Raw genomic sequence first — 19,287 nt, 5'->3', positions numbered from 1 at the left:
AGTTATAAGCACGTCACTATACGAGTTATAGACACGTCACTATATCTGTTCATCAAGAGAATCAGTCATTAGTGAATCGCTTTGAAAGAAAAAATAATGAAATGTGATTAATCGACAATTTGTTGGGGGGGGGGGGGCAGGGAGAGGATGGTAAGGCTAGGTGGATGGTAAGGCTAGGTGGATGGGTAGGCTAGGTGTGGACGGGTGTGGGTGGGTAGGCTAGGTGTGGACGGGTGTGGGTGGGTAGGCTAGGTGTGGACGGGTGAGTGGGTAGGCTAGGTGTGGACGGGTGTGGGTGGGTAGGCTAGTAGGACGGGTGTGGGTGGGTAGGCTAGGTGTGGACGGGTGAGTGGGTAGGCTAGGAGGACGGGTGTGGGTGGGTAGGCAAGGAGGACGGGTGTGGGTGGGTAGGCAAGGAGGACGGGTGTGGGTGGGTAGGCAAGGAGGACGGGTGTGGGTGGGTAGGCAAGGAGGACGGGTGTGGGTGGGTAGGCTAGGTGTGGACGGGTGAGTGGGCAGGCTAGGAGGACGAGTGTGGGTGGGTAGGCAAGGAGGACGGGTGTGGGTGGGTAGGCAAGGAGGACGGGTGTGGGTGGGTAGGCAAGGAGGACGGGTGTGGGTGGGTAGGCAAGGAGGACGGGTGTGGGTGGACAGGCTAGTAGGACGGGTGTGGGAGGGTAGGTGGGCAAGGTTATTGACACCCAACAGCACCTGGTAGGGTGAAAAGGTCGAGCAACGGCAAAAAAAAAAATAAAAGCTCCCTGACCAACAGAAAATCCAAGTTCTTTACTCACGTTGAAGGAGGAAAAAGTGGTTGAGATGACACGAGACACGACCGTAAACAACGCAGTCAACCAGACTGTCTACGCGAGCCCCAGACAGTCGACCCTAGGAGGCGTCTGTATGTAAATACCGCGGTGTGGGCGACCTTCCAGGGAGGTGGCGGCGTGTTGGTATGTAGGTCCCTGTGTAGGGCTGTGTGTGTGACCTCCCGCTCTCACCTTAACAAGTGAGCCCCCGCTGTCCCTTCTCCCCCACCACCCCTTAGTCACACCCATCCTCTATCCCCTACTGCATCATACAACCCCTCAATACAAATCCTATCCCGTCATACTCCAAGGCCCCATCACTACTCCAAGCACTCATCAGCCCTACCCAGTTATCCAAAGTCCTCATCAGCCCTGGTCCCCACCCCCATCTCGACCCCCACAACATGAAGCCCTCAGCCCCACCCCATCATCCCCAGCTCAACCTCCCTCACCCCTAGCCCTCCTCAGCCCTAAGTGAGGCTTTAAATGCCCGTAGCGCGCGCCCTCACACAAAGAACTAACTCGCATCCCACCGCAGACCCATTCCATTTGATTTGACTAATCTTTAATGCTAATATGGCCCCTGTCCTCCCTAAACCACCCATGAGCGCACTTGTCTACGAAATAAATCAAAAGGTGGAATTATTGACACTCCCTCAGCGATGTCAAATTATACGAAGAGTATTTACGAGACGATATAAATTAGACAATTACTTGACCGGCCCCGTCATGGCTCCTCAGTTCCAGTCGAGGGAAAACATATCGTACACTCTTGGCTTTCACGATCGCATTGTATTGCCAACATAAGCGGGGCGTTTCCGAGCGTAACGCTGATTGTTCTTTTGTATCGTCGCACATTTTCGATCATTTTGGTAAATTTGTCGTGGGTCTGGTATCAGCGGTGCTTAGCCGCTGCCGCGCGTGATATTATTTATGAGACTGGAGCAAAGCCATCGATACGAGCACAATGCCAGTTTTTGTTTTTATATTCGTCTGATTTAGGGGTTCGTCAGCATAATTGTGTGTGTATATAGCTAGAAGCTGCCAGCGACGGAGGAACGGGTCGTAGCTCCCTGTACCCACAATGGACGAGTCTTCTGACAAAATATAATTACCGTTAAATTCGAGTATGACTCCCCCCTTCTATTGATTGTATTCGGTGATTCTTTCATTCGAGCCCCGGGGGTGATGGAGGGGGAGGAGACGTGGGGAGTGGAGGGTGGTGAGAGATGGAAGAGGGGCAGCAGCGGATCAACTTTGGGACAACTGGTGGCCTGGGGTGGGGGGGAGCGGGGGGGGGGGGGGAGACGTGTACCTCATGAACGATATTTGGTAGACGATCAAACCGTCTCTAATAGTTTTGGCGGACCTAATTTCGATAATGGAGGAAGGAGAAGCTGGTGTTGCCATTCCACTGAGGCTGTGTTTGTCGTGCTGTGGGCGGGAGTTGTACCACCGACGTGGTACAAGAATCCTGTTTGACTGCCGGCCTCTAGTTGAGAGTCACGCTGATATTATCTCCAAAGAATGATCCACTTTGCGTAAGAGCGAGCACTCGTCTCTTACACACACTAATTATCATTAAGTGACAGCCCGTGACTGCTCAGCAGCACAAGTAGCCCACAGGAAATTAATGGGCTTGTGAGTTCTTGGTTGAAGAACGCGGTTAAGCCACACAAAATATTGATGGGATTTGACGGACGGAGGGTGAGAGGGAGAGAGTGAGAGAACAGGCGGCTGGTGGAGAGGCGGAGGGTAGGGATGAGAGGAGGAGGGTGAGTGAGGTAATAGACCCAACAAAGAATGTCTATACGGGGGAGACTTTGAGGGAACTAACCCACCACCACCACCACCACCACCACTACCAGTACCAGTTAACTGTTATCCTGCAGGCCGATGCCTCCCTCTCTAGATTAGCGTGAGGCGTCTAAAAGCAATCACCTGTGGAGTGTGTGTGTGTGTGTGTGTGTGTGTGTGTGTGTGTGTGTGTGTGTGTGTGTGTGTGTGTGTGTGTGTGTGTGTGTGTGTGTGTGTGTATTCACCTAGTTGTTGTGTTTGCGGGGGTTGAGCTTTGCTCTTTCGGCCCGCCTCTCAACTGTCAATCAACTGTTTACTAACTACACTAACTACTTTTTTTTCACACCATACACACACTGTGTGTGTGTGTGTGTGTGTGTGTGTGTTACATCTGTGCTTGAGCGCGTTACTAATGTACTATCCTAGTTCAATTAATCGAGCACTATCCTAGCTAATTAACTGTACACTGTCCTACCTCCATCAATCGTGCACTAACCTATGTCTACCCCATCACAGGTGAGCATATCCATCAACTGTGGATGGACCTATCCTAGGTCCATCTATTTTCAAGGTGCACTATCCTATCTCCACCTATCACAGGTCCATTATCCAAGCTTCATAAACTAAAGGTGCACTATCCTAGCTCCACGACCTACACGTGCCGTATTCTACCTTTATCCACCACACGTGCACCAGCTTAGCTCTATCCTGCCCACGTATGCCTGGATTTTACCTGGATGGGGTTTTGGGAGTTCTACTCCCCCAAGCCCTACACAGAGACAATGCATTAGCCTGGAGCCGGTGGCTGAGCGGACAGAGCACTGGTCGCGTGATCCTGTGGCCCCGGGTTCGATACCGGGCGCCGGAGAGAAACAATGAGCAAAGTTTCTTTCACCCTGATGCCCTTGTTACCTAGCAGTAAATAGGTACCTGGGAGTTAGTCAGCTGTCACGGGCTGCTTCCTGGGGGTGGAGGCCTAGTCGAGGACCGGGCCGCGGGGGCACTAAGCCCCAAAATCATCTCAGGATAACCTCAAGATAACTAATCATCACAGGTGCACACGTCTAAGTTCAGTTTAAATTAATTAAACGCTCGCTAAGCTAGCAATCCTGCCCAAGTTAAACTGGACTAAAATAATGGCCGCGCCTAGGTTCATCTACTAGAATAGATGGTATAGCAAAACTATATCTGGTTTTCTATTGTATGTTTATTATATACAAAAACAATTTAAAGAAAATTGCAACCGCCTAATCTCGCTCTTCTAAATCAATGTCCGTACCCTACAATAGGCTAACAACAAGACAATGTAGGAACCCAGCAATAGGCTAACAAGTACCTGTCCGTACCTAACAATTACATGTACGTACCCATCAACAGCCTAAAAAGCCCCTGTACGTACCCAGCAATAACCTAACAAGTACCTGTCCGTACCTAACAACAGTCTAACAAGTCCCTGTACGTACCTAACAATAGCCTAATAGATACCTGTTCGTACCTAACAATAGCCTAACAATTACCTGTACGTACCCATCAACAGCCTAACAAGTCCCTATACGTACCCTATTAATGTAGACCACTCGTGATCCAACACAGGCATAACCTAAACTAGGCATCTCAATTGACACTGAACCGTCATTCAACCTCGTACGTTAGCTAAGACTTGAGAGATATCAGAGTGCCACAACGAAGCAATCTTAACTCCATTTATTGCTGTTACGTCCTAGAATCCACCAAACTTCTGCTGACACTAGCCTGAGCTATCAACCAAGTTTCCACTGGTGCACTAGCCTCACCTATCCATGTAGCCTGACTAACCTTCACTAGCCTATCTCTTTCCACTGGCGCACAAACCCCATTCCATCCTCCTGCTCACCGTCAACTTTCGCAACATATGACTTTTACTATCTGGTCTTTCCTTTATGCGAGGCTGCTGTTCTTCCCCTCTTCATGCTCCTTCGTCTGAGACACGATGCCACACTTTAAGGGCACAGTAGACGGTAAATCTACCGTCTACTGTGAGTGAGATGAACGTAGATGCAACTGTCAATCACTTTTCATATGTTGACAGTCAAAGTCATTAACAATCGCGGTGAAATTATCACTGATGGTGCACTAGTTTTCTAGGTAAACTGTTTTAAGTGATCCCTTTTTTGCTTTATGATTTCCGTTTCAGGTTAGGAAGGAATTATTCCATCCTGTTGGAGCACCTTACAACAGTGCCTTTCACCGTTGTGCGGAGCGACGCAGATTTCACCAACACAATGAAGGAGCAATAAATCAGATGACATTATCGACAAGAACAACCTCTCCCTCCCTCTCGTTACTTTCCACTCTCCAATGCATAAAATATTGTTGTGAATTAACAACGATAGATTTGCGAGGGAGGGAGGAGGAGGTTGTGGTGTAGGGGGGGGGGGGGTAATAGAGCACTTGCAATAGAGCGTCGTACTCACCTTTCTAGCTGGAGACTAAACATGTCCATAGCCAGCAGTGGCCAGGCACTCGAGGTGGCGTGCGTGTGTCACCATGAGGGTGAGGTCACGGCAAGCCACGGGGTCACGTTGAGGCCGACCTCCGCTGACCTGGCTTGTAACCCAATACCACAACAAGACCCTTCACACCACTAGTGAGAGGTGGGTGGGGGGGCAGCACCCGGGTACCAGCAAGAGGCTGCTCACAGTTCGCACTCACAGGCACTCAAGTTCCTTGTAAAAATCCACAGGTTCTGCCGGGGTGTGAGAGTATTCACATGAGCCCACCCGAGGAGGAGGCCCGGGGTGGTAGGTCAGCGCGGAGTCACCCTGCACCACACCCTCGGGCCAACACACCCTCACACAGGAGGGGGAAACTCCTACCTCCAGTCTTTGCTGAGGTCAACTGAGGTCAGAGTCGGTGAACCTTCATTAAATAACACGGCGAGTGCGGTGAGGCTGGGTAGCTGCAGGAGAGCCCCTACGATACATAACACACTCCACACGCATTCAGCGACGGTGGCCGACTTGTCTGGACCTTACTGAAGACAATGCTTACTCGACTTCACTTTGCACTGTGAGCTCTGCTGTGCAACACATCACAGATAGCTCGGGGTCACTTATCAAACACAAATCACTCCTCAAATACCAAGCAAACACACCTCTGTTTTAAGTTCTTGCTAACTGATAATCACAATTTGTAAATATTGTTGAGCTTCTTGCAAATTGAGAATACTGTTAAAGTATCACTGTCTTCACAAGCTTTATCAACTTTTTCTAGTTTAGTATGTACACAATTGCAGCTTCCTTGGGATAAACACCTTTTGTTTCGTACAATCACTGTTTTGTTTTGTACAATCACTCAGTAAATGGCTCAAGATCCAGCAAGCACACGAGTTTCAATATAGGAGAACACACTAAGTGGTAACCAACACGTTTATCTGTTTCCAAGCACTGCTGTTATGATTGCTCTTCTTCACTGCACACATCAACGTGGGTGTTAAACAGCCCCACAAAACTCTCAACAAATATGTCAACACCTTGAGCAATCACTGTGTATAAGCATCCTCCGGTGGGCAGAGATATCCTCGCTCGGCCAGATACGCGCAGGCGGCTACGTTCACCAACACTCGTGTGAGAGCGAGGCAGGAGATGGAGAGAGAGAGAGAGAGAGATACAACACGTCTTCTCTCGGTCGCTCTACAGAGGTAACTGGCGGCAGCAACCGACGTACATACGGACGGCTGGCCTGGCTGGCTGGCCTGGCTGGCTGGCTGGCCTGGCTGGCTGGCTGGCTGGCTCGACCACCTCCCACAAGTGACCGTCCTTACTTGATCCTCAACTAACCAATCTATTACCCTAAGTGGTATAATTAATTTTTATTTGTCGTGATATCTTAATTAACATAATTTGGGGAAAGTTTGCGAGGCTGAAGAGAAGCAGAAGCCGCTGTAATAAATTGACGTGACAAAAAGAAATTGATAGTTTGTGAAGTGAGGCTTGTGTATCAAGGAACAAATGGCATCTCGCAGTGCGGGGTGCGCCGAGCCTAGCCGACATATGCGCCTCTTTTCTAATTATTTTCACTTCCTCTTCTCTCTCACTCGGAGACATACTTGAGCCACATCATGCTCGGACATCTAGGAGTGCTGTGTGTGCTCCTAGGAGGGCGAGAGGTGTGGGAGGAAGGTGGAGAGGCTGGAACATGACAATCGTGGTACATTCTTCAAGAGTCTGATAAACTCTAGCGTGAGGTACATCTGGCATCCCCCGCAGCTCTGTTGCCACCCACCCGCACACGATGACTGCTGTTATCTTTATTAATATCTTTATTATTGTCTCCAATATCTACGCTAATTCACCCAATCGCGCATGATTAATCCGCATGCTCCGCCACATCCGAACACATGCGAGGTCGTACCTATAGGCCTACACTCGCATGAGAAAAATGTAAAAATATACCTAATCAAAATCGATTGAGACCGAAATAGATGAGCAAAAAGAGTGCTGTGGTAGTTTGTAAGCGTAAAAATGGTCGCCGGGACCCGGTCGGCTGCTCCCTGCCGACTGTGACAAGCTCAGACGAAACAACGCTCCCTAACTGGGCCTGGGGGAGGAGGAGCGGGGGAAGGGAGCGCGGAGTGTGGTGTGGATCCTGCCTGCCTCCTCAAAGAGGTCTCAATCACCAACTGTTCATTACTGGCTGGGACAACGTGTGTGTGTGTGTGTGTGTGTGTGTGTGTGTGTGTGTGTGTGTGTGTGTGTGTGTGTGTGTGTGTGAGCAAAGCTCTTTCGGCCCGCCTCTCAACTGTCAATCAACTGTTTACTAACTACTGTGTGTGTGTGCGCGCGTGCGTGTGTGTGATAGAGTGCGTGAAGATGTGCTCGCGTGTATCTGGATGCTGTATATATATATATATATATATATATATATATATATATATATATATATATATATATATATATATATATATATATATATATATATATATATATATATATATATATATATATATATATATATACATATATATATATATATATATATATATATATATATATATATATATATATATATATATATATATATATATTTTTATCTGTGCAGGCAATATGAAGATGTATCTCCCGTTAGGTGGTGAGTGACAAGCAAATTCCACTGTTGTCAAAAACAATTAAATGAGACACGGCTGTTAGATTTTCATCAGGAATTACAGATCATATGCTAAAAAAAGACTGTTGATATATGTTAAACTATGTAACTAGCTTATCAAGACTATAACTTAGCTGAATGGTCTCAGGATTCAGGTCCTGAGACCATTATGTGCCCCTATAACTTTTTCCACTAGCACTCAAAGGATTGTTATAGGATCCACTACTGCTCATAGGATGGGTATGGGGGTCCACTACTGGTCACAGGATGGGTATGGGATCCACAACTGGTCACAGGATGGGTATGGGGTCCACAACTGGTCACAGGATGGGTATGGGGTCCACAACTGGTCACAGGATGGGTATGGGGTCCACAACTGGTCACAGGATGGGTATAGGGTCCACAACTGGTCACATGATGGGTATAGGGTCCACAACTGGTCACAGGATGGGTATAGGGTCCACAACTGGTCACAGGATGGGTATGGGGTCCAACTTCCGCTCACAGGAAGACTCCGCACAATCACCACTTGAGTAGACATTTAACTGTATTCGTTCCAAATCTAAATATGTTCACTTGTAAAATCATTCCTACACGTTCTGAGTTGAAATGTTCATCATATTTTTCTTGACATATTGTTCATGCCTCGCAGTCCCGTGAACACTTCGCTCGTGGCTTGGCTTTATAGCTTTATTTATTGCATTCCAATATTGCACTCTTGCAGTCTGATTTACTAACATTTGCTCTGTTGAAGTGATGTCACATATCATTTTATTACCCAAGCTAAAACACTTATCAACTTAACATAGTTAAGTACATATATATATATATATTAGTATATTTTGGTAGCAGTCTTTCCTGTAGACATATATTATTAAATATGACCGAAAAAGTAAGATTAATAATTCTAACACTAATTTTCTCAATCTTTCGTACATTTCTTTTCACTGTTGGAGGTAATTCAAAAATCAATTCTCCAAAATAAAAATGAATTTTGGAGAATTGATTTTTGAATTACCTCCAACAGTGAAAAGAAATGTACGAAAGATTGAGAAAATTCGTGTTAGAATTATTAATCTTACTTTTTCGGTCATATTTAATAATATATATATATATATATATATATATATATATATATATATATATATATATATATATATATATATATATATATATATATATATTATATTTTAAGTAATTTATTTGTGAAGTTGAGAAATGGTTCAGGATTTATCTTAGTTGTGATCGATGATGTTGTAGTGGTAATCACTTGCATACTGTTATAATCAGTCCATTGGACAGGATTGGATTTCTAATTGATGAACAAATTGATGAACAGTAGATGATGAACATTCATCATCTACTCTAGATGATGAAATTAGTGCCCTACATAGCCTAGGCTTCAATTTATAATACCCTGAAAATCATTTATTGATAAAACCCGCCAAATTCCTCTTGACACTTTCTTTAGTTTGAAAAAAGAAAGAAGAAATCAGTATTAAGAATATAATAATTCTTCCATTTAATGATAATTTCAATGAAATTCCTAAATTACTAAAATACTGTAATATCACTGTAACATTTTGAAATCTTGATATGATAAAAATACATTAAAAATACCCTTGGTAGTCGCCATGGCTGAATAAAATATCATGTAATAAGTTCTATGTTGGCCAAACAGGTAAACATCTTAACTAGAGAACAAAAGAACACAGATATAGCATAAGAACAGGTCAAGAGCCTAATGCATTATTTGTTCTCCTAAGAGATTGTAATCATTCAATTGACTGGACTAATTCATGCAAAATTGTGGAGTGCAAACCAGTTACCGAAAGAAATATTATTGAATTTTCATTTATAAAAAGTAGTGAATTAGATAATATTAATGTAAGACCAGGATTATATAAAATAGATAACTTTATAATTGGTAAGATATAATTGATAAGTATAGATATTATAATGATAGATATTGGTATAATTGATGGGTATAAAATTATGTAGGTAATGATTGTATGTGTAGAACATTCCAAGAATGAGAGAATATACCCAATTAATCATACCACCTTCATGGCACCTCTATTAATCGATATTTTGTTTAGGGATCTTTATCTACTCAAGTGTAGTGGGATATATGTTCCAAACCCCCAGGTCTTCTTCTCCAGCCCCGCTCCTGTGCCAGGTAAGTACACTACGGGCTCACCATAGCCCGTGCTACTTGGAACTTTTTGTTTCAAGTAGCGAATCTTAAACAACAATGTCTTCATCTCTTTACGGGCTATTCATGCCCGTGCCACCTCTTGGGTGGCTTCAATCTTCATCAATCAATCAATCGTTTCAGGCTGTATTCCTTGATAATTCCAATCAACTGTGTTCTAGGAGACTCGAACCCTGAACCCAACGTGTGTGTGTGTGTGAGGCCGAAGCTCAATATATTAATACATTATTGTATTAATACATTATGGTAGCAAAGCCGCGCTTGGAAAAATTTCGAATTTGTCAGAAATATTGTGTTGGAATTTCAAATATGGCAACATCCAGTGTCAGTCCGGCAGCATGTCATGTGTTAAATTTTAATGTTTTGTTATAAAGAAATGTTTACTTATTTATTTGCTGACATTAATAATGGACATTGCTTGACTGTATTCAGTGGACGTTCAACAATTAAATCTAATGGGAATGATATGACCTTAAACTCGCTTTGTGTGAGGCTATCCCCTGACGTCTGCCCTACACCGTAGGATTTACACACTTAAGGAAATTTTTCCTACAGATATTATATTGATGAAGTTGTGTAACTTATAAACTCAAAAACAAGGGGATGTGTACTTTATGTATTGTTTTCGGCGTATATACATTGGGATTTTACTTTCGCTATGCCCAGATCCAGAATATACTTGCTAGATAATCAGTAAACAGTTGTGTTAGTTTAAATTTAAATTTTAAATTTTGCCCCGAGGGGCGAGTTTATTGGGCAGCGCCACTCATCCTGTGAGTGGACACACCGCCATAGTGACAGTATTGGGCAGCGCCACTCATCCTGTGAGTGGACACACCGCCATAGTGACAGTATTGGGCAGCGTTACTCATCTTGTGAGTGGACACACCGCCATAGTGGCAGTATTGGGCAGCGTCACTCATCCTGTGAGTGGACACACCGCCATAGTGACAGTATTGGGCAGCGCCACTCATCCTGTGAGTGGACACACCGCCATAGTGACAGTATTGGGCAGCGCCACTCATCTTGTGAGTGGACACACCGCCATAGTGACAGTATTGGGCAGCGCCACTCATCCTGTGAGTGGACACACCGCCATAGTGACAGTATTGGGCAGCGCCACTCATCTTGTGAGTGAACACACCGCCATAGTGACAGTATTGGGCAGCGTCACTCATCCTGTGAGGGGACACACCGCCATAGTGACAGTATTGGGCAGCGCCACTCATCCTGTGAGTGGACACACCGCCATAGTGACAGTATTGGGCAGCGCCACTCATCTTGTGAGTGAACACACCGCCATAGCAGCATGTACAACACTCCCCAATAGGAAGAAAACCCGCTGGGTTGTTCATCCTGTCACTTGTACCCAGACACAGCTGGGACTTGCTTAACTGTCTCAAGTGTGGTAGTTTAGTAACCCTCTAGAGGTTGAAAAACATTAACTCCAACACCAATCCAACTCAAAATAGGTAATCAGAGGTTTTTCCTGTTTTTCTCTGAACCTCGGTCAGGTCTCTTATTATCGTGGTTCGTGTGACATCATCTGCCTTCAATTATAAAGCATCAGCGCTTTATAAATATAGGGATTATATTGTTGGAATTAAAGGAGAGTCAGCAGCATCAGTAAGTAACAATGTCCTCGTTAGGAGGTGTAGTTTGGTGTCCGGCGTAGAGCCTGTTAACCCAACCCCGTTCTCCAGAGCGTTCACATCGTCACTAAACTGTTGTACTAAATTGCCTGAATCTAACGTACCCGAGAACCCACGAACATGGGACATGCTCTTTTATGACCCACGAAATAGAAAACGGGGACCGCTAGTATAAGTATTTTGAGTACATAAATTTCTGGTCATTAGGAAATTATTCGTCAAAATGCGATGTACTATTTAGGAGAACGGGTTGCACGCTAACCCATGACTCGTTAATTATAACAGAGGCCGCAAGAAAAGGTCCACCAGAGCTTGGAGGCCGCAAGAAAAGGTCCACCAGAGCTTGGAGGCCGCAAGAAAAGGTCCACCAGAGCTTGGAGGCCGCAAGAACAGGTCCACCAGAGCTTGGAGGCCGCAAGAAAAGGTCCACCAGAGCTTGGAGGCCGCAAGAAAAGGTCCACCAGAGCTTGGAGGCCGCAAGAACAGGTCCACCAGAGCTTGGAGGCCGCAAGAACAGGTCCACCAGAGCTTGGAGGCCGCAAGAACAGGTCCACCAGAGCTTGGAGGCCGCAAGAAAAGGTCCACCAGAGCTTGGAGGCCGCAAGAACAGGTCCACCAGAGCTTGGAGGCCGCAAGAAAAGGTCCACCAGAGCTTGGAGGCCGCAAGAACAGGTCCACCAAAGTTTACAGAAACAAGAACTGACCTAGGAGGCGTTTAGTAACTATAGAAGAAGATTTAACAGGGCTTGAAAACTTCAAAAGTAGGCCCAACTAGGCTACAAAACTTATGAGACGAAGTCAGCCGGAGTTTGTAGACCATAAGAGCAAGTCCACCAGGCCTTGCAGGCCACAAAAGGTTCACCAAGGCTTGCAAGAAGAGGCTCGCCAAGGATACAGCAAGAGGAAGAGGCCCAACACATCTTAGGAAACCACAAAAGAAAGGCTTGCAGACTGCATAAACACGTCTCAGAGACCCCAAATGTTATATCACCGGGGTATGGACATCGCAGAAGGGGGTCCACCCCGGCTATAATATTGTAAAATGACGTCCATAAGGTCTATGAGGCGACTAAAGATGGTTAATCATGTAATGTCAACGACAGTGGCACTTGTAGTTCAGCTCTAGGCCTGTAAAATTGACCTAGTTGTCATGACCAACTCTGTAGGTCAGCAGGGAGGTAGAAATAGCCTAAGCTACTGTATCCCTTTGAGATGTATTTCTTTCTTGTCTCAATAAACATACTTGAACTTGTAGGTCAGCTACAGGTCTGTGAAACAGATTTAGTTGTCAAGATCTCGCCGGCTGATCAGGTATAGGCCTATGAAATAAGCCTAGTCATCAAGGCCACATACCGGCATGCCGCCTATAGGCCTAAAAGCCAGACTGGATACCCTGCCTGTCAACTCCCCCCCCCCCCTCCTCAGTGTATTTGTCCTATCAGGCATCTCTAATTTTCAATATTTGTAATTTGACAGTGGTTAGTTCACCATTTACGTCTATTTTCCATCAATAATTCTTGACAGATTGTCATTGTGAGAATGAGAGCGCCCATATCATGCTGGAACTATTATTGGCTTGTTGTATTAAACTTTCAGATTAACTACCACAATATGAACACCCAGTGGGGTTTGTTCCTCCTGGGGTGCTCACTCATACGATGAGTGACGCTACTCAATACATTCACTCTTCAAAATAAAATAACAATAACAAAATACTGTTACCTTCTTGCCCTGAACGACTAATGACAGCACAACAGCAGGAAAGACAACTCTATTGGTACATTGATTCTACATCCTTCTAGGAACAAAATTAATATTATAAATATATTACTATTCAATGTGATTATAACAGATTTGGTATTATAATACACTATAGTTAAATACTATAGTTCAACTGAATAATAACTTAGTCTTGAGTTCAATAACGCACTGTGCAGTCAATAAGCCTTCAGCCCAGCACTAAACCAAATGAATTATTACAAAAAGCATCATTGCCCAATATGCCTGTTAGTTGATTGATTAATAGTTTCACAACTGAAACAACAAACTCGACCAGCTGCCTCTTAGCTCTGAGTAAGTAAAAGTTTGTTGGCGAGATGTCACAATCACCGTCGCTATCAGCAGAGATTAGTTAAGTATAGTCAGCGGTATGATAGCCTCCGTGCCTGAAAGTTGAGCTTAGTGCTCCTACCCTCTGGGTTCTCAGACCCGCCCGTCGCTCCATACATAACTACTCTTTTTTAAATAATGTTAGTTCACTTTAGTTCATTTATTATCCTCTGCATATGAATCCTATTTCCTGCTTCCACCTGTGTCCTCTTGTCCTGCTTTCTCTGTTTCCTGCTTCCACCTGTGTCCTCTTGTCCTGCTTTCCTGCTTCCTCCTGTGTCCTCTTGTCCTGCTTTCTCTGTGTTTCCTGCTTCCACCTGTGTCCTCTTGTCCTGCTTTCTCTGTGTTTCCTGCTTCCACCTGTGTCCTCTTGTCCTGCTTTCTCTGTGTTTCCTGCTTCCACCTGTGTCCTCTTGTCCTGCTTTCCTGCTTCCACCTGTGTCCTCTTGTCCTGCTTTCTCTGTGTTTCCTGCTTCCTCCTGTGTCCTCTTGTCCTGCTTTCTCTGTGTTTCCTGCTTCCACCTGTGTCCTCTTGTCCTGCTTTCTCTGTGTTTCTTGCTTCCACCTGTGTCCTCTTGTCTTGCTTTCTCTGTGTTTCCTGCTTCCACCTGTGTCCTCTTGTCCTGCTTTCTCTGTGTTTCTTGCTTCCACCTGTGTCCTCTTGTCCTGCTTTCTCTGTGTTTCCTGCTTCCACCTGTGTCCTCTTGTCCTGCTTTCTCTGTGTTTCCTGCTTCCACCTGTGTCCTCTTGTCCTGCTTTCTCTGTGTTTCCTGCTTCCACCTGTGTCCTCTTGTCCTGCTTTCTCTGTGTTTCCTGCTTCCACCTGTGTCCTCTTGTCCTGCTTTCTCTGTTTCCTGCTTCCACCTGTGTCCTCTTGTCCTGCTTTCTCTGTGTTTCCTGCTTCCACCTGTGTCCTCTTGTCCTGCTTTCTCTGTGTTTCCTGCTTCCACCTTGTCCTCTTGTCCTGCTTTCTAGAACTCAGTGTGAAGAAGCTGGCCTTCTCCGCCTTATCTATGGCCCCATTATCTTTAGGGTCCCCGTAGTACAGTCGGGTTCGTTCTAGACTCACAATCGGAAATTCCGGGAGAGACATCAATGGTTGGGTACGTTTTCTATCACCTAATGCACCTGTTTACCTAGTAGTAGATAGGTACCCGGGAGTTAGTCAGCTTGCTGTGGGGCTGCATCCTGGGGAGGGTCAGTAATTCTACCCCGGTGGGAACTTCAATATAAGCCTAACATTTATATATACAATGGCTTCCTGTCCCCGACACGAATGTTGTGATTATATCCCCTCTGTTCCTTCTGTCATCCAGGGGTTATCTTGAGGTTATCTTGAGATGATTTCGGGGCTTTAGTGTCCCCGCGGCCCGGTCCTCGACCAGCCCTCCACCCCCAGGAAGCAGCCCGTGACAGCTGACTAACACCCAGGTACATATTTACTGCTAGGTAACAGGAGCATCAGGGTGAAAGAAACTGTCCATCGTTTCTCTCCGGCGCCCGGGATCGAACCCGGGACCATAGGATCACGTGTCCAGCGTGATCCTGTGCTGGACACGTGATCCGCTTGGCCGGCCGGCCGGCTCTCTCCGGGGATTGTGAGATATAGTTCCATGTGCCTATTCTGGTATCTTAACCCACTTAGCTATGACAGCGATGTCATAGCTAACCTTCGGACTCTTTCAGTTTTGTTTATGGTTGACAAGGTGAGGATTCCATGCCGGTGCCGCATATTCCAGTATTGGTTGTCCGGTCCGGTAATAGAGGTCCGCGGTTGTTCAACGTCCTCCCAGCAAGCATAAGAAATATTGCCGGAACAACCGTGGACATTTTCAAGAGGAAACTAGATTTATTCCTCCAAGGAGTGCCGGACCAACCGGGCTGTGGTGGGTATGTGGGCCTGCGGGCCGCTCCAAGCAACAGCCTGGTGGACCAAACTCTCACAAGTCAAGCCTGGCCTCGGGCCGGGCTTGGGGAGTAGAAGAACTCCCAGAACCCCATCAAGCAGGTGTCAACCAGGTATCAACCAGGTATCAACCAGGTATCAACCAGGTATCAACCAGGTTAACTGGAATATACATAACAAATGCAGTGTAGAGTGCCTTAAAGGAGACCTGATTTAGATTCCTAAACGATGCTCTTATAAACGAACAAATCTGATTTGTTCATTTAATGCATCACGTTAGTGTGATCTCTGTGTGTTGTGATGCTCTAATATTTTCCTGCGTCTCATATGCTGCCGATGTTATTCTGTTCTTGTGTGTCTCTGATGTTAGTAATGCTCTTTAAATCATCAATTTTCCAAGCACTTATCCTGGGTAACCTGTCCTATTAAATATTGCTGAATTGTTAGAGAAGCAGTTTACGTTTCTCTTAACGTGAGGCGAAATTCAGAATTTTCTAGTCAGCTAAAGAAAGAGGTGAAACAGGCCCAGGTACTGGTGAACTTTTGAACCATCAACGGTCATAGTTCAAATGACATGTCTTTGGAACGTCATTCAATTAAATATTATTTAGTATAAAGATTATGGAAGAAGGCGTAGAGGAGGAGGGAAGAAGATAGGATGATGTCATAGAAGAGTTATGTGTGATTTTGGAGAGTTGGAAATAGGGTGAAAAGCGGCGTGGGAAGGTAGGTGGTTCTACCCTAGTCGTGTGAAGTAGCTAACAGCCAAAAACTGTTGTCTGCTCAATTCCTGGGTCAAATTCAGAGGCATAGTTTAATCATGTTAAGCGGTCATATCCATACCTATCCTGTGAGCTGTAGTTGACCCCATATCCATCCTGTGAGCGGTAGTTGACCCCATATCCATCCTGTGAGCTGTAGTTGACCCCATATCCATCCTGTGAGCTGTAGTTGACCCCATATCCATCCTGTGAGCGGTAGTTGACTTCATACTCCTCCTGTGGGTAACAGAGACAAATGTTACAGGCACATAATGGGATCAGGAATTGAACTCCCAAATTATATATATATATATATATATATATATATATATATATATATATATATATATATATATATATATATATATATATATATACATTTTGAGAATAAATGAAGTTTCTGGAGTTTTGACTTATTTCACTCTTACCTAAAAAATTTTTATTTCACTTACCTAAAAAGGGCCTATTTCACTATTACCTAAAAAGGTTTATTTCACTCTTACCTAAAAAAATATCATATTTCACTCTTACCTAAAAAAAAAGACATTTCACTCTTAAAATGATTTATCCTACTCTTACCTATAAAAAAAAAGTCTTACTCAACTCTCCGCATACTTTAACCGATAAGGAAATGTATATGTTTATCTCTCAGAATGTTTGGTAATATGTTTATTGTTTGTGATGTGTGTCTATGTATGTATTAACACTATGTACTGAACGGGGTGAGAATAGCTTCAGCTACCTCATCCCTTTGTGTGGATTTTACCTCAATAAACTTATTTCAATGTCAATTACCCGATAAATGGGATACGTCTCTCAGTGAGTACATTCCGTCAAGCACACACACAGGACTCAAACAAAAGGCAAAAATAGCTCACAGTCAAGTCATATCTACATCCAAGTCAAGCTGTCAAGCTTCCCCAGATATGAGAGAGTTACCCCTACTGAGCACTGGGGAAGGGGGAGGGGGGTGCACCCTACCCCCAGGGCTGCCCAAAGTATTTTAATAAATGTACCAAAATTACTACCTTAAAAAAGATTCCATGTTTACAATTTAAAATACAAATGAGAATTATATATATATAAAAACACGCGTATACAGTAGACAGTAAAAAATAATTAAAATTGTATTAATGCTCTCTCTCTTCGTAAAAAGGGGGGGGGGTAGGTTTTAGAATTTAATGTACTAAATTCGTATTTTTAAAAGTGTTTTTTGTTTTAAACTTTCTCTATATAATATTCCTTAGTTTTCCATATTTACGGTATTTATAAAATGTTATATTTCTGGATTTTCATACTTTCAAGGATCCACTCGCAAAGTCGTCCATCAAACATTATTTTGTTTGAAACTTTGTTCTCATACTAAGGGAAGGGAACTATTAGGGAGAAAGCGCCAAGCTATAATGACTATATAGATCATCATACTAAGTGAATTTCAATTATTTTCTAGTTTGTTGTTTAAGATTCGCTACTTGGAGCAAAAAGTTGCAAGTAGCACGGGCTATGGTGAGCCCGTAGTGGACTTACCTGGCACAGGAGCGGAGCAAGTAGCACGGGCTATGGTGAGCCCGTATATTATTCTTCGGGCGGGTCGCCACGGACCCGCCCGAAGCGCTGTCATTATCACAGGTTTGGCATCGTTCCTGAATCATTGTGATGTTTAAAATATCATCAAAATTACCTTTTCTCAACATTGTACGCCCAGGAGTAGTGACAGCGTGCGCAGTGTGGCGGGTGACAGCATGCGCAGTGTGGCGGGTGACAGCATGCGCAGTGTGGCGGGTGACAGCGTGCGCAGTGTGGCGGGTGACAGCATGCGCAGTGTGGCGGGTGACAGCGTGCGCAGTGTGGCGGGTGACAGCATGCGCAGTGTGGCGGGTGACAGCGTGCGCAGTGTGGCGGGTGACAGCGTGCGCAGTGTGGCGGGTGACAGCATGCGCAGTGTGGCGGGTGACAGCGTGCGCAGTGTGGCGGGTGACAGCGTGCGCAGTGTGGCGGGTGACAGCGTGCGCAGTGTGGCGGGTGACAGCATGCGCAGTGTGGCGGGTGACAGCGTGCGCAGTGTGGCGGGTGATAGCGTGCGCAGTGTGGCGGGTGACAGCGTGCGCAGTGTGGCGGGTGACAGCATGCGCAGTGTGGCGGGTGACAGCATGCGCAGTGTGGCGGGTGACAGCGTGCGCAGTGTGGCGGGTGATAGCGTGCGCAGTGTGGCGGGTGACAGCGTGCGCAGTATGACTGGTGACAACGTGCGCAGTATGACTGGTGACAACGTGCGCAGTATGACTGGTGACAACGTGCGCAGTATGACTGGTGACAACGTGCGCAGTATGACTGGTGACCGCATGACTGCTGTCACCGGTATTGACATAAAGGTCACAATACCACCTGCGAGAAGTGGTGGTGGTGGTCAATACTGGTACAGGTTCCCAGAACCAGTACCTCTCCCACTTCTGCAGTGAAACTTATAAATGAGAATTAGTAATGTTAATAAAATCGAGTTTTCTTGCTGTATTCGAATATATTTAATGTTAAATCATGTTTTATCGAACTAGGAAAATGATAAAAGTGCCAAATTATCAACGTTTAGTACCAAAAGTACCAGTTATCAAGAAATGTACCAAATTTGGTACTAAGGTACTTAGGGAGCCGGTCGGCCGAGCGGACAGCACGCTGGACTTGTGATCCTGTGGTCCTGGGTTCGATCCCAGGCGCCGGCGAGAAACAATGGGCAGAGTTTCTTTCACCCTATGCCCCTGTTACCTAGCAGTAAAATAGGTACCTGGGTGTTAGTCAGCTGTCACGGGCTGCTTCCTGGGGGGTGGAGGCCTGGTCGAGGACCGGGCCGCGGGGACACTGAAAAGCCCCGAAATCATCTCAAGATAACCTCAAGATAAGGTACAAAGTTCCGTAGCCC

The 19,287-nt window shown here is 45.3% G+C and overlaps 2 protein-coding genes across 9 annotated transcripts in view; one reads left to right on the top strand and one right to left on the bottom strand.

Annotated features, from left to right (window-relative positions):
* The window catches only part of tna (tonalli), a 156,174-nt gene extending 139,566 nt beyond the window's left edge, over positions 1-16,608 (bottom strand). For 7 of the 8 annotated variants that reach the window (XM_069312014.1, XM_069312018.1, XM_069312015.1 and 4 more), the window contains exon 1: positions 5,060-6,291. In XM_069312014.1, the coding sequence (XP_069168115.1) occupies positions 5,060-5,088 (29 nt within the window). In that variant the 5' untranslated portion in view covers positions 5,089-6,291. Of the gene's footprint in view, positions 1-5,059; positions 6,292-16,455 lie in introns of those variants that run through there. The other variant, XM_069312020.1, reaches the window with a different exon arrangement.
* Positions 16,609-18,115: 1,507 nt separating this feature from the next.
* On the top strand, positions 18,116-18,832 carry LOC138356209 (uncharacterized). Its single transcript, XM_069311941.1, has one exon. It carries the CDS (start codon positions 18,116-18,118, stop codon positions 18,830-18,832), a length of 717 nt encoding a protein of 238 aa, XP_069168042.1.
* Positions 18,833-19,287: the final 455 nt, after the last annotated feature.

This window comes from Procambarus clarkii, chromosome 71 (assembly GCF_040958095.1).
Source record: "Procambarus clarkii isolate CNS0578487 chromosome 71, FALCON_Pclarkii_2.0, whole genome shotgun sequence".
Classification (NCBI taxonomy): domain Eukaryota; kingdom Metazoa; phylum Arthropoda; class Malacostraca; order Decapoda; family Cambaridae; genus Procambarus; species Procambarus clarkii.
Note: the sequence above shows the minus strand (reverse complement) of the source record. Positions and strands in the feature narration are given on the sequence as shown.